The sequence below is a fragment of the Phoca vitulina genome, unplaced genomic scaffold, assembly GCF_004348235.1.
Source record: "Phoca vitulina isolate PV1807 unplaced genomic scaffold, GSC_HSeal_1.0 scaffold44, whole genome shotgun sequence".
Classification (NCBI taxonomy): domain Eukaryota; kingdom Metazoa; phylum Chordata; class Mammalia; order Carnivora; family Phocidae; genus Phoca; species Phoca vitulina.
In genome coordinates, this window is record NW_022589747.1 from 11,088,606 (window position 1) to 11,111,132 (window position 22,527).

Here is a 22,527-nt window from a genome sequence, read left to right on the forward strand (position 1 = left end):
TCTCCTCTCCTCTCCTCTCCTCTCCTCTCCTCTCCTCTCCTCTCTTCTCCTCTCTTCTCCTCTCCTCTCGTTTCCTTCTGCAACACCGTGATGTTAAGAGGTAAGCTTTCAGTGGTGAAACTAATGTTCAGGTCAAATGGAACATATGATCACAGAACTACTTAAACTCAGATGCCTTTGGTTTAGAATTTCTTGTCATCAGGAAAGCCAAAGGCCAGCCTTTATTTTTCTGTATTCAGAGTGCCATGAAATTTCTCAGAGGTTCGTTTTCTTGGCCCAAATAATTGTGTAGTACCATTCTACCTGCATTTGTCATCATGATTTTAAGGTCACTGTACTGGAAACATATATGCCTGATGTCTTTTCCCCGAGACACCTTGAGTTCACTTAAAATCCTTCTTATTTTCCTGTGGAGATATTTGTCTCACCCATACTTCTTGTGTCTGCTTTTCTTTTTTACCCAGGCCTTCTGCCTTATCTAGTAGCCCAACGTATTCAGACCTGCCCTTCATCAGGATCTCCCCACACCGGAACCCCGCTGCAGCCTCTGAACCCCCCTTCAGCCCTCCACACCCCTACATCAACCCCTACATGGACTACATCCGGTCTCTTCACAGCCCGTCCCTCTCCATGATCTCGGCAGCCCGGGGGCTCAGCCCCACAGACGGTGAGTCAGTCCCCAACCGACCCGTTCTGCTTCCCACCTCATGCCCCACCTGGAACGTGGTGTGGAGCAGCTCTGATGTTGACTGAACGTTTCCCGTGTGCCAGACGCTGTGCTAAGTGCTTTAAGAGCATGCTTCACGTCAGTGTTAGGACATCTCCGTGAGGGTGGGGTTATTGTCTTGTTACCGGGTGAGGAGAGCAATGAGCAGAGGGGCCAAGTAACTTGCGACGTGGCCCACTGGCTACTGGAACTCAAAGCCCGAGCTCACTGACTCCAGACACCTGGCTCCGTCCACTGCTGTGTTCTTAGTCGGCCCGGTCGCCGTTCACACAGCATGCAGGCATACCCAGCCACTTGCTCACCTTCCAGTGAACGCTTTTCCGTTCTGCACGTCTGAGAGGCGTGTTTATACAGACGTGTCTATTAGACCGGCGCTTCTTAGATCCCACTGTGCGCGTGGACCACCCGGGAGTGATGATAAAACGTGATTCTGTGTGGGGTGGGTCTGGGGGGGATGCTGAGATTCTGCACACTGGAAAGCCCGCAGGTGGTGTCAGGGCTTTGGTCCATGGACCACGCTCTGAGTAGCAATTCTTAGAGAACGTGATGATCTAGGTCCGTCTCACATGCCCTCCAACCTTGATCATGCCCCGTGAAAACTGGAAAAGGGATATGATGGGAAAAGAAACCAACTTTGACTTTAATTTTATTATACTCAATGCTCATTTTAAGCTCTCAAGGGTCAAATTCCTGTTGGTTCTATTAGCTTCCCAATTAATTACTTTTCACAAGACTAATTAGAGCTGTGTATCCCATAACTGTCAAATTATAAAACACTCCTTTGATTCAGGAAGAGCATTTCCCATCTCTTGCACACATACACAAACTTCACTTGCCCACAGTTGCTGGAATCTGAGTTAAGGTCCAGAACTGCATAAGCCATATTAATTAGAAATTGCAGATTAGGGGTTCTCTACAGCAGCTCACTAATCGCTGGGGCTTGTGTTAGAAACCGCCGTACAGTCCTGTCTCACTGAGCAGTGTGACCCTGCACCACACACCTCCTCCCTGAGGACCCTTCTCGGAGCTGGCTGTGCGTGGTGGCGAGAGGTGGGAAGCCATGTGGGATTTCTCAGTACATCCCTCCTCGGTTCTACTTTCAGGAGCATCTGTGCTGCTTCAGTAGCTATCCACACATCTCTTTCTGATTCAGCTCAGCAGATACAGTTAGGAGGTACCAAAGGAATACGTTGTGCCATTTGGATGAGAGTCACATCACAAAAATGAAACTGTAAGAGAGTCAGACCCAAGTTAGTTCCCCTGTTTTGGATTTGGTGTTACAATGGGGACAAATGGAGCCATCCCCGTGGAGTATTTAGGAGTTCGCAGAAATGACTGACTACACAGAAGAGAGGGAGAGAGGGGTAAGGGAGGCCAGCTCACAACACACTTGGAGTTATGCCTGGCTTGCAGAAATTTCATTGGGCCCGGGGAAAGTGGAACCTTGAGTTAAAACATCGTGTCATCTGTTTTCCATAGTATTTGATGATGAGTATGAATAAAACGTTCTTTGGTTGGTTTGTTCTGCCTTCCTCTTCTTGCCTTTCAAGAGTCTAATTAATAATCAAATGCAGTCAAGTCACAGATGACTCTCACATGTAGGCTAAGAGGTTTGTGTGTCTAGATATTTTTATCATGTATAAAAAGTGTGGACACAGATCTAAACATACACAGACCTATTGCTAGAATACCCGTTGTTTCTACATAATAATTGTAAAACTAACTTTTACTGATGGAATGCTATGTGCTGAATACTGTTGGATTCATTGCTACCAACAGCCCTTTGGAGTGGTAAGATGAGCTGGGATTTGCATCCAGATCTTGGAGAATCTGGAGACCACCCTCAGAACTGCTACAGTATCTTGCTGCTTTTGCACATAAATTGGCAATGGAAACAGATTATTATCCCACTCTTACAGAGCTGACTCTTGCCAGTAAATTGCTCCAGATTGATAGGTATTTTTCCTTTTTGATTTTGTAATGAAAAAAGGGGGAAAAAAGAGCTTTAAAATTATGGAACACAAAATTGCAGCTTATCACCCAGTTGTGCGTGGTTAAAGCTACGCTGTGTTTTCCCCTCGTCAGCCCTGGGCCCTCCAGGTAGTGAGAGCTGACTCAGGCACTCTGGCCAGGAGCTGAAGGAAGTGTGTCTGGAAAGATATCACAGTTGTCTCCGTTGTCTACCACTGTAAGAAATGTGATTTTATCTAAGAAGTGATTTAATTGGGGGGGGGCACACATGGGAAGGAGAACATATATACATTTTAATCGTTTAGAATTCTTGGCTCTTTCTTTAGCCTCAAACATTTTATAATACATTTTATTTTTCCTATTCTTTTTCTTCAGTTTTATTTTCAAGTGACAGGTATCTAGTGGGCTTCAGTGGAAAGCACAGTTTGAGTTACAGAAGTTTTACTAGAATGAGCCCATGAAAGGAATTGCTGACATCGGGCTACATGGCCAACGGACTTGGGGATGTCTCAAGACACGTGTCTTATTGACCTTTTCCAGCTAGTCACCATGCTTTGCTTGTCTGCTCTTCTAGCTCCCCACGCCGGGGTCAGCCCCGCGGAATACTATCATCAGATGGCTCTGTTAGCTGGCCAGCGCAGCCCCTACGCGGACATCATTCCCTCGGCCGCCACAGCCAGTGCTGGGACCATCCACATGGAGTATCTTCACGCCATGGACAGTAAGTGAGGGGGCTCTCTTCTGTAATCCTGGCTGTGGCGGATGCTAACTCGGGAATTGTAGAGAAAGATGCAACAATTAGGTGACTGTCTAATCTTTGAAACCAGAGAAGGAGGAAGCATATTTGGTGCTCGGCTTTCCTTGGTTTTCCAAGAGGATCCTACGCATCTGGCCATCCTGGAGCTCCTTGTGGAGAGCTCCGGGATACCAACAAAGTGGAAGATGCAGGTGATTGTAATTTGGCAGATATGTAAAGAACTCTCCTGCCCTGATTGTCCTGAGAACAAAATAAGGGAATGTGTTTGATGACATGGACATACTTTACCCAGTCACTCTTTGTTTTTCTAGATTTTATGCTTTAAAAGTTAATTTTTATTTTTTTTCCAAAGATTTATCTATTCATTTGAGAGAGAGAGAGAGAGAGCATGTGCGTGCGTGTGAGTGGGGGAGGAGAAAGAGAATCTCAAGCAGACTCCCAGTGAGCACAGAGCCCAACACAGGGCTTGATCCCACAACCCTGAGATCAGGACCTGAGCCCAAACCAAGAGTTGGAAGCTTAACCGACTGAGCCACCTACGAGTCCCTAAAACTTAATTTTTACAAAAAACCTAGAGTTGGTTTTTGCATTTTTTCCATGGATTTATTTTGCCTCATATGTTTTCTTTACATTAAAAATTATATTTCACTAAGACCTTTTATCTAGGAAAAATAAAAAGCATTTCCAAATCAGAAAGAGCTATTTTTAGCACATAACAGTAGAAGATAATGGCATCCTTTGATGCTTTTTATATCACTTATTTTTGGATCCCTCAAGGCTTATGGTGATTCCTTTGGGTCACTTATCTAGACATATAGAAAAATGAGCCTACGAATATCACGGTTCAGAACATCCAAGAGTTCTTATTTATTCAGATTCTTTCAGTTCCATTTGCCAGGTGCCAGGAAGTGAATGGGAAGCATTGTCTGAGGTGTCCATCAATGAAAGCCGCTACCCCTTGACTATGACAACTAAACGGCTTTGAGTAGGGCATATGCTGGGGGTTGGTTGGTTGTTTTTCCTGGTGGCCAAGCTTTTTCATCTACAGTCTGTTTGGATTCTTCTGTGACAAAGGTGTGCACTGGTCAGCTCTCTAATGCAGCCTTCATGTTTGGACTGGAGAGAGGGTGATTGTTTTCCACAGCTCCGTCTTCTTACGGCCATGAACAAACTCAGCTGAGTTACCCGGGATCCCTGCTTGCGATGGTTTCCACTGGGGAGTTCATTACCACACACAAAGTAAAAAAAATGTGTTCTATCTTCTGCAGGGCTTTTGTTGTTTGGCTTTGTAGAGTCAAGAGCTTACATTTCAGATTCATCATAACCACATTTCAATTAGGGATTGTTGGGAAAAAAAGTTCAGTGTTATTATGCAAATTAGTTATTTAAAAATCTGCAAATAAAGAATTAAAATAGGGGAGAATCCTTGGAAGGTCAGCCCGCATTACCTTCTATATTTGATGAGAATGTGTTCAGTCAGGCAATGGTGGTTTTTATCTAAATAAAGGATGAAGCTACCCTTTTACTTTGTAAAAACTAATTAAAGGAATTTTAATTTGCCCGACTATATGGTAAATTGATTGTCATTAAGTAGGAATTTAGATGTCCTATCATTCATCACATAAAAAGAAACCTCCTTTTTCTTTGTCAGATTTTTTTATTAGAACAGAGAAACAAAACAATTAACAGAAAGCCAGATCGGAGATATCTGTGTTGGAACAATAAGAATGCTCGGGCTTATGTTTTAGAAGGAAACCGTGTATGATCAGTGAATAACTGGGTGACTTCTCTTTCAGCTGTCTCGAAAATGTTCACCTTGTGTTTTAGCTGCTCCCCTCAACAGGGGATCCCAAATCACCATTCCAAAATGCTGACTTGCTCTGTTCACTTGGTTATTAGGAGGTTAGAAAGAGTATATTAAAGGGTTGGAAAGTGCTTAAAATACTATCTTCCCTCTAAAAAAAATTGCAATAGCATTTAGTTAAACATAACATAAGGAGAGTACTCAGAAATTAAATCACAGGAGACTTTTCCAACAGAAAAGCAAAAACAATTATAAATCGCCACCTTGGATGTGCACGTGCAGTGGCCAATCCCAACTGGAATCTAGCTGGTCACTCTCCTCCATTGTTAACAGATTTTCAGGACTCTTCAGTTGGCAGAAACCACAAGAAACTGATTTTATTTTTTTTAAAGATTTTATTTATTTATTCGACAGGGAGAGAAATAGCAAGAGCAGAAGCACAAGCAGGGGGAATGGGAGAGGAAGAAGCAGGCTTCTCGCCGAGCAGGGAGCCCGATGTGGGGCTCGATCCCAGGACCCTGGGATCATGACCTGAGCCGAAGGCAGACACTTACCGACTGAGCCACCCAGGCGCCCCAAGAAACTGGTTTTAGATAAGCACTTGCCTTTTAAATGTGCCAACAATGGGCATATCTGGGTTTCCGCCACGTATAGGACAGAGTACTTATGTGTTGCATGTTAGAATAAGCAAGTCTGGGGGTGCCTGGGTGGCTCAGTTGGTTAAGCGGCTGCCTTTGGCTCAGGTCATGATCCTGGAGTCCTGGGATTGAGTCCCGCATTGGGCTCCCTGCTCAGCGGGGAGTCTGCTTTTCCCTCTGACCCTCCCCCTTCTTGTGCTCTCTCTCTCTCTCATTCTCTCTCTCAAATAAATAAATAAAATAAAATAAAAAATAAAAATAAAGAATAAGCAAGTCTGCTTTATGGATCTAATTCTGTCTTTCAGGATTAATGACCTTAGAAGACAGGAGAGCAAGTGATCCCTGTGAGGAACATTCTAGAATTGCGGGCTCCCAAAAACCACATTATTTGTATGGTGGAAACTTACTTATGTAAGAGCCCATCCTGGAGGGAAAAACATAGAGGAGCTGGACCAACCAGGCCATGGGCAACAGGAAGGTTTCCTCAGAAGGGATGAAGGGAAGCCTCTGGGCTCTGTCTTTGGATGTTGTAAGGGGCCCCTAAGACCTTTGTTGCTTCGTAACATCAGATGGCCACCTTATCTAGTTAGTGATTTAAAAAATTAGAGGTGTTCCAGGGATCATCTCTGTCTAGAATGTCCTGTTACTCTTAACTCTGCCAGTTGATCACTGAGACCCATTGAGAAGGGTTACTGCTGAGGATTATATGGAAGTAGACAGTAAGTCTGGAGTCCTTGGAGTCGTTTGGAAGTGGAATGTAGTTCTTCACTGAAACACCAGGGGTGCCTGAACAGCTCAGTCGGTTAAGCGTCTGCCTTCGGCTCAGGTCATGATCCTGGGGTCCTGGGATCAAGTCCCACATCAGGCTCCCTGCTCAGCAGGGGAGCCTGCTTCTCCCTCTACCTCTGCTCCTCCCCCTGCTTGTGTTTTCTCTCTCAAATAAATAAATACAATATTTAAAAAAAAAAAAAAACTATGATGAAATTAGCCTCTCGTAGTGAGTAAATGTGGAACATTTCTGTGTAAGGCAGATGCCATAATAAAAGTGAGATGCTGATTTAAACACTAAAAGATGTGTATCTAGCTGGGGTGGCTATATGGGTACTAGCATGGCCTAAATCAGGCTGATAATGAAATTATTCTAAATGAAGAAACTCAATTTTGAATGTGTCTGAAGCAAAAATTTGACTAGGCACCATATTCATCTTTCAAATTGGTTTTCCAGTTTTATACATGGATGGTACTAACTTAACTTCCTAAGCTCCAGTTTGTGATTTATTTTTTAACTATAAACTATATCTATTTACTCTATGATATTACCTATACATTCTTTCATATTCATCGATTTCATTTCATTAAATGATCTCGAAGCATGTTGGATTGTGTCAAGGTCCATGATGAAGAAAATATTCCCGTGGAAGTTTCCAGAGACCAAGTGGCTAGGCTTTTTTCTATAAAGAAGGTTTACCTTCTACTTCAGTGCTCTGTGTACCACAAAATTGTAGTGTCCCCATATGCAAATATATCTGTACTGTAAAATAGAAACCCTCCATTATGACTCAAAAGGAATCATGTTTGATTTGCCTCTTACGGAGTGGGATTATGTCCTCATTCTTTCATTCAACTTTAGTTTGATGACTCCATAATGTACATGTGACCTTAGAAGAGGCAGGAGTGGGGCCTCTGGGCCACATGCATAGCTAGTCCCTGAAATTCACATCTCTGGTATCTACCAAATTGAAGGCAAATTGGCATTTCATTTTTAACTCTTTAGGTAAAAACATTTTCCCAAGCTGGCATGCATTTAACTGTGAGTTACTAACCTCCAGATTAGAACTTCATTGGAGGAAACTTAATAAAGACTGAGATTTCTAATAACAAATGCTTTATTCCCTCTTAGTTCTGACTGAAGAAGCGAGCTCCAGAGCATTAAAATAGATCCATCAAATCTCATTATAATGCTTACATGGTCCTCCCCCGTCCCCCACCTTGGAGCACCTCCAAACAAACCACATCCTGAGATTTGAAATGTTTATTGGGACTTACGCTTTTAGATTGTAGGGAACTGAGACAGGGTTCCTCAGTCTCGGCACTACTGGGGGGGAGAGAATTCTTCATCATTGGGGGCTGTCCTGGGCATTGCTGGGTTTTCAGCAGCACACCCGGCCTCTACTCACTGGATGGGAGTAGCACCCCATGAATTGTGATAACCAAAGCGTCTCCAGATGTTGTCACATGTCCCCCGGAGACAAATTTGCCCCCGACTGAGAACCATTAATTTCGGATAATGCATTTATCAGTTGTTTTAGTAAAGCTTTACGTATACATGGATCAGATAACTACAGAAATCATGGGGAAATGAGGGCATAACTAAGCTGAATTTCTAATCTTCAGATGCTTTAAATCATTTTCTCCTTTGGCTCATTGCCTTAAAATGGTGTGTGTTGGGATGGGGAGGGGTGTGTTGTGTAACTGTGGGGGACCACTGTCTTTGTTGCTTGTGGTGAATTAATGATGGGAATATCTAAGCAGCCGTCAGATTCATAAATCACTGGAAATGAGCGGGATAACACATAAAAGTCTTTCCCTTTTGTTTAGCAATTTATCATTTTGCCTGCACATTAATAAACAGAGCTCCCCCGAGGTAAGCCCTGGAAGATAAATATTTCTCCCTAATTTCCTCAGTTGTAACCAGTAGATCACAAGTGGGTGGAGAGGCACTTGTCACCGCAAGTTGCTGGCTTCTTACCCTTCCCTTCTTCCAGCCAGGCCCGTAGCAGTGAATCACAGGTATGGAGTTACAACCACAGGTAACCGGGCTCTGTTTTGTTTCTGCACCAGGCACCAGATTCCCCAGCCCCAGGCTGTCAGCCAGGCCGAGCCGAAAACGTACGCTGTCCATATCACCGCTGTCTGATCACAGCTTTGACCTTCAGACGATGATAAGGACGTCTCCCAACTCCTTGGTCACGATTCTCAATAATTCTCGCAGCAGCTCTTCAGCAAGCGGTTCCTACGGCCACTTGTCTGCGAGCGCAATCAGGTATGTGTTTTCCTGAATCCACGGTGTCTCTCTTTAATGAAGGGGCAGTGCCCGATTGGCCCGCGTTTGCGGGACTAACTCCCTCTGAGGATGACTACGATTGCACGACCCCGGGCCTGACCCGGGAGGCCAGGCAGATAACACTACAGTGAATTCCAGAGCCAAGGCCTGGGCCAAAGATCATCATTTGGCAGACTTGATTAGTAGCCCGTATGCAGGTACGTAGCTATTCCGTGACGGTGGAGTCCGCTTTGTAGGAGGCAGTGAGGATGGCACATCCTTCGTCGGAGCCCCTCTTACTAATTACAGCTCTCTGGAGAGAAAACCCACTTCATACCTGGTCGTGCAGCACGTGGAAGGAGGGACAGGAGCAGAAAGCAGAAGAGCAGGCCTGGTGTAATTCACACTTGTTAACGATGGGGGGAGAGGGGTACATTTCAGGAAGGAAGAAAAGGCGTGAGCAGGATTTTTAAGGGAAGAGACACGATGACATCAGAAGGCATGTCTGTCAGAGGAAATGGGGCAAAGGAAGACTTCCTTGTTTTCCTATTAAGCATTTTTAGCTTAATTTGAAAGCCCTCTGTTTTGTCATCCTCCCTTGCCGTACGACGAGAACATTTTGACACTTCCTTTGGTGAAGTGCATTATGTCTGTGCTTGCACGTGAATGTACAAACACAGGCTTCTGTAAACATGCTTACTTGAAAATACTCCTTCCCGCTACTGATCAAACGTGGGCTGGTGTCAGTAAGCAGGGAATAAAAGTAAGCCAAGTGATGAATTTTAGGCGTGCTTACCCTGCTTTTATCAGCTAATCACGCACGTACTGTTTTGAGCTGTGCTAGTTACCAAATGGTTGTTGTCGGCATTGAATTAGATCATGTCCTACTTCATTAACTAGGCAACCGTGGTTATCGACTTTAGTTATCCCTTCCCCTAAGTTTTTCCTCCCGTAATTTAAGAGTTCAGTTCCTAGCAATCTTTTTGAACTGGAGTTTTGCAAACCATGGGTGATTCCTTGCTTTAGAAGGACATAGCAAAGGCTGTTTTCACCAGGCTTGCTTTGGATAAGTGAGGGTTTTGTTACTGGTGTGTTTCTATAGATGGACAGTAGCTTTCGTTCTTAGTTGATGGGTGTTCCATGATGGATATACACATTAGGGAGACCCCAACAGTCTGGGGAAAAAAATGTTAGCAGTAGGAACACAGCATATTTACTAGAAATGATGAATAACATCGTTTTTTCCATAACATTCTCAATTACGGTTTTAATTCTTTGCTTGTTCAATTATCAACAATCGTCTTCGGCACACAAGTTAGTGTTTAAGTATTATAAGCCTTATGTTGATGTGATGTGCTTTCAGTATGGTCATTCAAGGGTGGAAACATGGAGCAAAGCAAAAAACTCTGCGGACGTGATAGTCGTCAGGACATAGAGGGGGTCCCGGGGTGTCTTCAGGATTAGCCACAGTCGTCACCAACGGAGGCTTTGGAGTTGGGCACATGTAGTCAGATTCCAGCTTTGCCACCAGCTCTGCAAACTGTCCTTGCCCGTCGGCTCTCTGAAGCTCAGTCTTCACACTTGTAAGCAACAGACCCGACACCCCGTGTAGGAGAGGACACATTTTATTAAAGCCGGCGTGGATGCGCAGTGCCAGGATGAAGACCCCGCCCACGGGGCAAAGTCTTGGGAGAGCTGATCCTGGATGGTCCGTCCAGGAGATGAGCTAGTGCGGCCCGCCCGTGTGACCCCCACGATCATCCCAGGCTGGCTCTGAGGAAGTGTGCCCATCTCCGAACCGTGGCCTGGTTGTTCCTGCACTCCTGGCAGATATTTCCGGCATCATGCAGACTGCCAATGACCATATCTCGGTTTGCTGAAATTATGTGACTATTATGTGGCTTGACTAGCAGTCATAGCATCAAAGTAGTAGAAATATGGCACACCAGGATATTCACAAAACTTACGTTCACACAGAATCCTGGTGAGCATTTATTTCTCTTGCTTCTCCTTAGTTTTTTCCCCTTCTGGCTTTCCGCCCAGCTAGCTTGACTTTCTCCAGCATCTCAGAGCCTCAGAATAGAATATGGTGCAGATGGTCACAATGTTGTCTTTCTTTATTCTTACCCCCCACCTTCTCTGCCTTCTTGATCTGCTCACCTCTGCCCAGGTAACCTAGTACCGGATCCTGACTGGGACTGATCATTTTCCCCTGCCTCCAAGGAGCTCCCACAGACCCTGCCATTCTCATTACAGCTGGAAGAAGAGGTTTGCATTCAAGACCAGTCAGGTCCCAGGAGAGCCTGCTATGGTCAGGGGTCCGGCCACCATGCACTCCTGCTCTTCCTTTGGAGCCTTTTCATTCTGTCTTCTCTCTGGCAGCCTGACCTCTCACTCTTCAGTATCCACCCAGTGTGTGTTAGGAGCATAGGTAGCTTTTAATGCACATAAGGTATTTCAGATAACCCAGGATGACATCAGCTTGCCGTATAACACGATAATTAGAATAATTGTCATCAGCACCATTTGCCTGTCCTGTAGCTGGAGCGATGTTAGTGCTTTGCTGGCCCTGTTCTTAGTTTGATTCTGTGAACTAAAAACTGACTTGAGGAATAATCAGAAAAGTGGTAGGACCAGTGGGTGGCGGGGAAAGGGAGGAAGGGCGAGCAAAGGTACAAAGCGTAGCTAACTGTCTCGGGAGGGAAAGATACAGGAGCGAGCGTGGATTGAGGGTGCGTGCGGTCTCTGCCGTGGACCAGGCAATGGGGTTGGGGCGAGAGGCACGCTCCTTGTTTCTGTGGCACAGAGATTTGGAAGAGTGTACTGTCGCTCTTGTTTTACTTGTCCACGTAGTGGGTCTTTGCAGGAGGAAGTTGGAGAAGGTCACGTGCCAATATCCCAATCCCCTGCCTCGTACCGGACCCCAAACTGCATTTGACTTTCGCGCCGTTTTCTGGTGCCTGACCTGCTTCTGGTATTGGCCTGCAGAGTAACGCTGTTGGTTGAGTTGTAAAGGTGGCGCTTTCTTTTTTTTTTTTTTTAAAGATTTTATTTATTTATTTGACAGAGAGAGGCACAGCGAGAGAGGGAACACAAGCAGGGGGAGTGGGAGAGGGAGAAGCAGGCTTCCCGCGGAGCAGGGAGCCCAATGTGGGGCTCGATCCCAGGACCCTGGGATCATGACCTGAGCCGAAGGCAGACGCTTAACGACTGAGCCACCCAGGCGCCCCAAGGTGGCAGTTTCATGGCTGCACACTGCCCCCCACAACACCTGTGCGTTCTCACCTTGACACCACTCAGTGGATATTTCTTGCATGAAGAAATGAAGGAACTCATGGGGGGGGAGGGGCAGAGAGAGAGGGAGAGAGAGACTCTCCAGCAGGTTCCACACTGAGCGCAGAGCCCAACACAGGGCTCGATCTCACAACACTGAGATCATGACCTGAGCCGAAATCAAGAGTCGGACGCTTAACCGACTGAGCCACCCAGGCACCCCTGAAGGAGCTCTTTAACGTGTAATTAGAATTCTCATCAGCCCCTTTATTAAAGGAACTTTCTACATGGCAGATGAATAATTCTGATTTTCAGAATGTTACAGTCTTTATGAATAGTATATTAAATGTCCATATGTTGAGAGCTACAGAGAGAGAGAGGGATGATACAAAATAAAGGGATAAAAAAGCAAATGCCTACCTTTGTGTATGATTCTTGTGTTTATATATTTAGTTAATAATTCAGACTGCTATAAAAATACCGTAGAAAGCACATATTTATTCACAAAAGCCCCTTGGCGTACTCGATTATGTCTCACTTTTCAACCCTGTTGTCCAAGTATACATCATAAATCTTGTTCTTTTATATATCATAACTAAAATGACTGTTCCGAAAAAACCCCGTGCACTTGGAAAGGTCGTTGTGAAGTATTTGGCCGTCTCAAGACGTTTTAACTTGTCCATCTCCCTGAAGACTCCCATCTAAGCCTAGATGATTCACATTTATCAAACACAACCTGTGACCTCCACTCTCTGTGGTTATGGTGGATGTTATAAATACCCAGTTAATGGCAGCATAGTAGAAATACCTTTGCCTCTGCTAATACCTTCCCCTAGAAATTGCACCATTGTCAGAAGAGAGGGTTTCAGACGACCCTCCTCTTCCTGTAGTTTCCTGCCAAAGGTAAACGGAAATGAAGAAATGAGTAACCCGCTCATTTCCAACCCACCAGCTACAGCGTTCTCGCTTTGAGTTTATGGCTAAACGGAAGATGGGCTTGTGTCCTCAGTGGTCTTGGGTCTGGCGTGGCCAGGACAGACACCTCGATGAAAGTGGGAGTCGGGCACCACAAGTGGGACAGGCTGCATGGCCGGCACCGTGGGCTGTGGCTGGGGTCGGGACAGTGGGCTGTGCTCCGTGTCCTGCAGCGGCCACCGTCTCGCGTCCCAGGCCCCTGGAGGAAGCAGGTGTCCGTTGCCACTTCCCGAGGCAGGAGAGGGACGAGCTCGGCCTCCACGGCAGCTTGGCTCTGGGCTTGTTGATGCCTCTTACAGGCTGGATGGGACACAGCGAAGAACAGAGTGGAGGTGAATACAGTGCCAGATGACCAGTGCCCTGAAGCTCTGATTACTTTTTCTGAAAGTGGTGACAAACTTCTCCCCCAGCAGCCGCAAGAGTGATTAATACTGAGAAAGATAGTTTTTATTGCCTCCCATATGTGGTCATTGGTTTTAGAGAGCACTTCATTTCATCAGTTACTCGTTCATCCCCCCCCAATATTTAGCTGCATATTCAGCTCTGCTGGGCATGGGGGCTACCAGGATGGATGAGAGGCAGGCCCCCCGCCCTCACTGAACTCCTGAAGGGGAAGAGCCTCCAATCAGGTATGAATGAATGAGTGGACCAGATAAGGCCGTGGGATGGAGAAGCTTGGGTGCCGAGGGAGTGTCAGGAATCCAGGGGCCAGATGGTAGTAAACAGGAAAGGCAGGCTGGGGCCCGGTTATGCACAGCCCTGGGCCCCTGATCCGGGAAGAGCAGGAAGCCTTCGAAGCTCCCAAGGAGGCTGCATTGGTTTCGGGTGGAGGGAGCTGATACTCAGGGAGGCCAATGGGCTGGATCAAAGGCACTCCAATACTTTTGGGGCTGAACCTAGTGCGGCTGACTCTGCACTTCCTCTTTCTGTCCCCAGGCTTCTCTCTTAGGACTCTCCAATGGGAGGCCTGGCCAAAAGGATTGGTAGGAAGTGCTCTTCATAACAGAGGAATAATTCCTGATGATGTCTTTGAAAAACTGATTATGCTTTTTCTTTGTCTTTTTTTTTTTTAAGATTGTATTTATTTATTTGAGAGAGAGAGAGAGAGCGCACAAACAGGGTGAGGGGCAGAGGGAGAAGCAGACTCCTGGCTGAGCAGGGAGCCCGATGCAGGGATTTGATCCTGGGACCCCGGGATCATGACCTGAGCCGAAGGCTGATGCTTAACTGACTGAGCCACCCAGGTGCCCCTGATTTATGCTTTTTCTAACCATCTCTGCATGGCTGAATAGTTACATGATTTAGGTGCTTCCAGCCTAACCTCATTGGAGAGGGTGTCGCTGCTATTCATGTTCCCAGAGGTCTTGTCTGTTTAATGGCAAGTGGCTTTTAAAGCCTGTTAGAACACTTGTCATACAAAGCCAAATGGATTTTTTTGTCCAAAGCAGCTTCCACGGAGTGCGTCTGCCTCGGTGTAAATGTTGGGGTGGTACTTCCTTGTTTTGTGAGGGTGTGGGCCTTATTCGTGTGCTCGTTGCTTCGGAGGCTGCTGCGTTTTCCAATAAACTTGCCCTGGGAGGTTTTCTGGACTGAAGTGGAAGCTTTCTTTCTCTCCTTTCAAATAGAAGCCCCTGCAGGCATGTGTGTCCCTGGGTCTGTGCATAGACGAGTAAGAATAGGTGTTGGCCGATTCGCAGCAAAACTGGGAAGAATTGTTCTTACTTGGAATGGCAGCCGTGGGGCAGTAAATTGCGCGGCTGCAGCCAGAGAGTGGACAACTTCGTTAGTGCCCCCACCCCAATGTAGCCACAAGGTCGGTTTTGATGAGAAAGCCTCCCCCTCCTCCCCTCCCCCACTGCCTTCTCTGTTCTTGAAGCCAGTGTGTCACACTGTGGGGCTGTCCTGTTACCAAGCGCTGACCGTCGCTCATGGTTTCATGAGCCAAAGAGCTAGGAGAGATGCCATACTGGGAAGCAACTCTCCCCGTTGAATTCTTCACACAGAAATTGCAGTGTGAAGGTTCTTCTTCTTTTTTTTTTTTTTTAATTATGTTATGTTTGTCACCATACAGTACATCATTAGTTTTTGATGTAGTGTTCCATGATTCATTGTTTGCGTATAACACCCAGTGCTCCATGCAGAACGTGCCTTCTTTAATACCCATCACCAGGCTAACCCATCCCCCCACCCCCCTCCCCTCTAGAACCCTCAGTTTGTTTCTCAGAGTCCATCGTCTCTCATGGTTCGTCTCCCCCTCCGATTTCCCCCCCTTCATTCTTCCCCTCCTGCTATCTTCTTTTTTTTTCTTAACATATATTGCATTATTTGTTTCAGAGGTACAGGTCTGTGATTCAACAGTCTTGCACAATTCACAGCGCTTACCAGAGCACATACCCTCTCCAGTGTCTATCACCCAGTCACCCCATCCCTCCCACCCCACCCCCCACTCCAGCAACCCTCAGTTTGTTTCCTGAGATTAAGAATTCCTCATATCAGTGAGGTCATATGATACATGTCTTTCTCTGATTGACTTACTTCGCTCAGCATAACACCCTCCAGTTCCATGCAGTATGAATGTTCTTAATCCCAGTGCCCAGGCGTAGAGTCATACATAGTCAAAGTATTGCATTTCTTTTCCTTTCTTTCTTTCTTTTTTTCTTTCTTTCCCTTTCTTTCTTTCTTTCTTTCTTTCTTTCTTTCTTTCTTTCTTTCTTTTTCTTTCTTTCGTTCTTTTTAAGATTTTATTTATTTATTTGATGAGAGAGACACAGCGAGAGCAGGAACACAAGCAGGGGGAGTGGGAGAGGGAGAAGCAGGCTTCCCGCTGAGCAGGGAGCCCGACATGGGACTCGATCCCAGGACCCTGGGATCATGACCTGAGCCAAAGGCAGACGCTTAACGACTGAGCCACCCAGGCACCCCAGCGCGCATTTCTTTTAAGGATGTTTCCAAAATTCACATCTGAGCAAAATACAGCGACCCAAGCAATTGAAAAACACGTGTTTGTCGGTAGTTAACGATGACCTTATATTTAAAACAAGACATTTCCTAAGTAGGCAGAGGCTCCGCGTATTCTTCACACTGGTAGGAAGTGGCGCATGTTCTAGAAATGAACCTGGAAACCCGTGAGCCTCTCTGCTGAACCAGGTGGGGGTGAGACATGTGGGGTACTGTTTGTTTCCCCACAGCCTCCCCCCACTTCTCCCCCTGTAGGGTGTGCGTTTACTCAGAGGAGCTGGGGCCCTGCATGTGGTGGGAGTAGCCGTCCCTTGGTGACTCTAGGGAGAGTCACCATTTTGATTGGGAGTCCTTAAATAATCAAGCGGAAACCTTTACCTTTAAGTGCACAGTGGCTGGGTGATCCAGCCTCTTGCCATCCTTCTGATACTTCCTCTATTTATTTTCTTTATTTTTCTTGAATCACAGATCTCTTCGATATTGTAATCAGCTCTGTTTTACCCTTCTGATGTAAAGGACTGCAGCAGGCCAAATTATGCCACTTTATATCCTGTTCCAATACTGCATTATCGGGCACACCCCCACCCTGTTGCCCCCACCATGGGTAGAATGCCTCAGTTGTTTTTAAAACATATGTGGGCTTATCTGATAGCCATTTTAATTGCATTTCATCCATCTGACCTGAATATTAATGACTGAAATACCTTTATGTGTGGTAGGGTTGAATAAATGTTTAGTGAGTGATCTTCTGCAATACGAACTTTTAGTGTCCCCACTCACATGTCATTCTAGGAATTAAATATAAATTTGATGCACGGATTGATCACAAGGTTTTTGTACAAATGTTGGCTCACATTACTTCCTTGGTGTGAGAAAACAATGTTGTGAAAGTGAAAGATGATTATGAATTTCAAAGTTCCATGTATTGATTGTAATAATGTATCACTTGCTAGTTGCAAAACTTATTTTATGCTCTGGGACTATAAGTGGGATATATAAAAAGTCTTTGGTTAAAACTTACTGAATTGTTGCAGGATTTCATGTGTGCATTTTAGGACATTTATTTCACTTAACATTTTCTTTCTACTTCCACTCCAAATTTAGCTAGATTGGGGGTAGTTGCTGAGATTCCCAGACAGGAGACTTCCAGATAGGTGAGGTGTGACTATGCTATTTACTGCACCTTAAGAAACAGGGCCCAATTTGCAAAACCTGGCCATACTTTGCAAAAGAGAATTGACAAAAATTTACCTCTGATTTTTGATAGAGGATAAATACATCAAAACTTTTTCAAAGATTCAGACTTTGGGAGCTTTCATTTTAAATCTTCGGAAAATAGGATAACCGGTTCCCACTCAGACAACAGTTTGTTGATCACTGTTAACTCAGCTCAAAGCTGAGCATAAAGGGGGAACTGACCATGAGTATTTTTGGGGTTTTTTTTGTTTTTTTTTTATGTTGATGTGCTCAAAGTTCTATCGCTGAGTCACCAAACACAAAGGAATGCTCCTTTAAGGTATTTTATAAAGCAAAAAATTCTATAACTGTAAATCTGTTCTAATGGATAGAAATTATATTGGGTGGATGAGGACACTGTCCATATTGTAGTGAAGGACCTAAAATCCACACCTTTCTCCTTTTCTGCCCTTGAGAAAAGTGAAGGGCAAATTAATATTGAAATCAATTTATTCTGGCTTAATAACTCTTGTCCTAGAAAAGTGTTTCTCGGAGTGTTTTGCAAGGATCACTAGTTTCTAGAAGCTCTTCCAAATACTGTTTCAAACTGTGTCTGGGCTGGGTCGCCTAGAATGCACATCCCATGGTGACAGCTCAGTGGGATCTGGGGACTGTTGAACCCATATTCCTCAGACTTCTGGACTTGAGCACTTCTTTTTCCTCTCCTTCAGAAGACTTACTTTTGGATTGTTGTCTCAGGAGGCCTATGACCTTGTTAGTGCATTGCTTGGGAAGATGGGGGCCATGTGACACTTTTTCTCCTAGTCTCATCGACTAAATATAGATAAATAATTTATAAATGTTTGTGTATTTTAAGTTACTCCATCTTTCCCATAGTCATTTGGAAAAGAAGTGAAAGCTGAAAATTTTTTTTTCAAAATAATATTTAATATGTTAAATATTGAGTGAAGAGAATCCAGATATCAGATTATAAAATTAATCTTTCTGCATGGGATCCACAGGAAAGAACAGGGTGAGCAGAAATGTAAAAAGGCTTTGAGGACCAAGTTTTAAATTAGGCCGTGTCCTGCTTCAGAGGACACAGAAGAGATTTATAAAAATTTTCAACAATATGAATACTTTAATTTCTAGGAAATTATGGAATGAATACAAGAACTATTTAGGCAGCTTTTTTTTTTCAGGGTTTCTAAAGGTTAGGATTTATCTTTTCTTTTTAATTCTGACCTCTGCAATCGGCAAAGACTATCCTCAGCTGCTAAAGTTCTGTAGAAAGACATGAATCTAGACAATAGCTTTGTTTAGACCATTTTATAGACACATTGTCCAATTGTAGTTTTCAGAGGAAAACATGTTTTTCTTTGAATTGACTGTTCTGGGTGTGATAGGCCCCAAAAGAAGTCCACGTCTTAATCCCAGGAAAGCATGAGCCTCTTACCTTGCACGGCAAAAGGAATCTTGTACCTGGGATATTATTAAGGAGTTTGAGATGAGGAGATTACTCGGGATTATTCGGGTGGCCCTGATGTAATTAAAAGCATCCTTTTAAGACGAAGGTGGGGGACCAGAGTCAGAGTCAGAGAAGAAGGTCGGAGTGATACGGAGCCACAAGCAGAGGATGCGGGCAGCCTCTCGAAGCTACAAGAGACTCCGGAAGAGCGCAGTACTAGTTTCATGAGCCAGGGAGATAGTAAGCGTGTGTCGTTTTCAGCCACTAAGTTTGTGGTAATTTGTTGCAGCAGTTGAGTGGGCACCAATACACCGAAGAAGAGATTCGGTCGCTCACGGACTCAATATTGAGGGCCTGCTGTGTGCTGGGCAGCGTCCCCAGCGCCAGAGGGTCAGCTCATGGGGACCTCATGGTCTAGACGGAGACAGGGCGTGACTTCAGAGAGCGTGGGTGTGGCTGGGGAACAGAAGTGTCCAACAGTAGAAAGTGAGCGGACCCATCGTGCGGGGGGGCTCATTTTGCTGGGGCCATGGTCTTAGAAGGCCTCGCTGTCCGAGGAGGTGACATTTAGCTAAGACCCGGCCGACAGAAAGGATGTGACCGTGCTGAGCTCGGGAAGGACACGGCAGTACCAGTGGGCCGGGGGCTCTCCTGCTTCCCACGCCCCCTCCCGAGGCGGAGCTTCTCAGGGCCACTTCGAGTCAGAGAGCAGGAGTGGTGACTGACCCCTGACTCCCCACCCGTGGGAATTCCTCATCCATTCTTTCCACGCGTTCTTTCTGTTGTTGTCGACATCCCCACGCGGTGGCAGGACGTCGCCCATCCTCCGCTTCTTCCTTACAAACTGTCTCCACCTCCACGTGGGGTCTTCTGAGAGCAGGAGCCTTGGCTCCCGATCCTTGCTGATGCTGTGACAGAGCCAAGAACGACGTGTGTCATCGCGTCCCTCGGAGGCTCTGTGATCTGGATGAGCCTCCAGCTTCCCGCAGCACCAGCTCTGCAGGTGGGGACCAGGCCTGCCCCCGCCCGCCCCTTACACGTGGCGGACAGAGCGTTTCTGTGGCCTACTCCTTACGAATAAGCAGTGAGGTTGAACACGCTCAGCCGTTCTGCCTGGAAGTGACATGGAGTTGACATGGATTTTGGAGAATGCTTATTCCTGGCACCTGCTTTTATCAGCAAGAAAGCAGCCCCGAAAGGGGATGGGATGTTCCCCAAATGTGTCAAAAGCTGTCCCTGCCCTTCCCGATGTCAGCTGAGGTCAGACCGAGTGTAGCTGAGGATGGAGCCCTCAGCAGGAAGCTGGGCCTTGCTTTCCTTCTCTCTTGACATCTTTTTGAAAAGTAAAAATGGACCCATCCTGCCTGGCTGTGAACATCTGTAAATTGCTTATATACACAACTGAGGGCGTGTTCTGCCTTCTGAAATGTTTTCTCTAGTGGCCTCGATTCTTAGTCAGGTCCTAACTTTTTGAGCCCCCAAATGTTGTGCCTTCCGGAATTACAAGTGTCCGCTCCCATGCCTGCCCGATCGTGTGGGCTCAGGAAACTACAGGAAGGTGTCTGGAGGCTCCTGGAAACTCTGTGTCACATTGTAAATATATGTGTAGTGGGGTCTTCGGGTTTTTGCTTTTTTAATGAGTAGAATAAGGTAGTTATACTCAGTAATACCCATTCACCAAAAGGAAAGGGGTGGGGGTGTTAAATCATTGTGTTTTTTGATGAATGGCTTGTACGCTGAAAAATAAATTGGACAAACTGGCATAGAGCTCAGTGAACATGAAATCAGCTATTAGAGGAAAGCTTGTGAACAAATTCTGGGGCAGATATGCATCTTTTGATTAATGCCCTATCAATCATCCACACGGCTACCTTAGCGGAGTCTTGCTGTAATCATTCACGGTTGCTTTCGGAAACACGGGCAGAAACTATAGCACGGCAGAAACAGAATATTATTACTGATTTTTCCCTAACTTGCCATGAACAATGACTGTTTTCACCATGTTTCTGCTTGCCTTTATTACAGAACTACAATGCAGAATGAAAGGAGAGTTCCTCCAAGCTGGGTGAAATTCTCCAAGGGTATTCTTTAATGATATTCAGTCTTAAATGGGCAAGCTATTGTAACGCAAGGTTCTCTGTAGGAATAATAGTAATGTAATCCCATTGAAGCCGCCTTTCATGGATTGTAGTCAAATAGGCAAAATGTGGAGTCACGTTAATGAACAGAGTATATCTTTGGAATTATTACTTAAAGTTGTTGAAGTGGTTTGAATTTTGTTATTGTAATTATTATTATATTCTCAGTTAATGCGCTTACCAGCAATAGTAATTAACCCACCAGATTGGAAATTTGCATGAATTCTACCTTTGACATTACAAGAAACCCCGATTCTTTCTGGGTATTACACAGCAGGATGGAGGAAATATATATATATTTTTTTTTTCACTGATTATTTTTAAGAAGGAAATGTTCATGAATGCAATTATAGTTTTTCATGCATTTTTAAGCCATTGGCAAATTCCTCGAGAACACTTCATTCTTTTAAGAGGATTTGATTCCTAAACTGTGCCGGCACAAAGAACGATTTGACACCGTCTACCGGTTGAGAAATCTTTAGGTAAGAGTGCGGCTTCCTGGAAACCCGCTGCAGGCTGGACGGTGCTGGGGCATAATGAAGTGGTGACAGGCATTAGCATGTATAATGGGCTTTCACAAACATTTAATGCTATTTAGCTGGGAGAGGGAGCCGTGCTCTCCTATTGGAATATTCCTCCACCGAAGCCCATTGATCACCGATTTCAGCCAGGAGAGGTTAATCCATCAGCTTCTGTAACCAGACGGCACTGATGGAAATTCTTTAGGTGGCATTCTGGATGAACCAAGCTTTCCATCTTTACAAACAAATGAGTGATATGACAAGCATGGTGTTCAAAACACATTTAACCAATTGATTTTCCTTCCTCTTGTAATAAGATCTGGAGACATATGAAAGCACGCAGCGTGAGCCGAGATTAAAGGAATTGCTCCGTGCACGGAAACATACGGCCCTGAGAGCCAATAAAAGTACTATAAAGCATGTAGTCACCCATTCTCTTTTTTATATAAAGTTTGTTATTGCAATAAATAGCTGTTATTGAGCCGACGCCTCTTGTTTCCGTCGTGCTGAGCCTTATTTCAGGTCTGTGTGTCTGGGCGCGGGCACATGTGTGTCCTGGCTCAGTGGCTGCGTTTCTCTTGGAAGTGTCCAAGATGTTCATCGGCAACCGTTTGTACCTTCTGATTTCAATAGGGAGACCTGTCATTTGGGATGGTAGCACCAGGTGTAATGATGCAAACTTGGTGTGCTCGCAGTAATCTCTGCGTTCGTGTAAACGAGAGCCTTCTACTCTTTCTTCCCCACCTGCAGCCCTGCCTTGAGCTTCACCTACCCTTCTGCACCCGTGTCCCTCCATATGCATCAACAAATCTTAAGCCGACAACAGAGCTTAGGCTCGGCCTTTGGACACAGCCCTCCGCTCATCCACCCTGCTCCAACGTTTCCAACACAGAGGCCTATTCCTGGGATCCCCACGGTTCTGAACCCCGTCCAGGTCAGCTCGGGCCCTTCTGAGTCCTCACAGGTGAGAGACACAGCTTGGTGATCCGTCCTGTAATCGTAGGGGAGAGCCATGCCCAGCCCAGGAGCTCCGAGCGGGCCCACTACCTTGGCATTCTCGTGGCTTCCATGCCGCTGT

At 45.5% G+C, this 22,527-nt stretch overlaps 1 protein-coding gene across 3 annotated transcripts in view; it reads left to right on the plus strand.

Annotated features, from left to right (window-relative positions):
* The window catches only part of GLI3 (GLI family zinc finger 3), a 269,157-nt gene that overhangs the window by 177,661 nt on the left and 68,969 nt on the right, over positions 1 to 22,527 (plus strand). For all 3 annotated transcript variants that reach the window (XM_032430575.1, XM_032430577.1, XM_032430578.1), the window contains 4 exons: positions 465 to 667; positions 3,273 to 3,419; positions 8,739 to 8,940; positions 22,200 to 22,413. In XM_032430575.1, the coding sequence (XP_032286466.1) occupies positions 465 to 667; positions 3,273 to 3,419; positions 8,739 to 8,940; positions 22,200 to 22,413 (766 nt within the window). The remainder of the gene's footprint in view (positions 1 to 464; positions 668 to 3,272; positions 3,420 to 8,738; positions 8,941 to 22,199; positions 22,414 to 22,527) is intronic.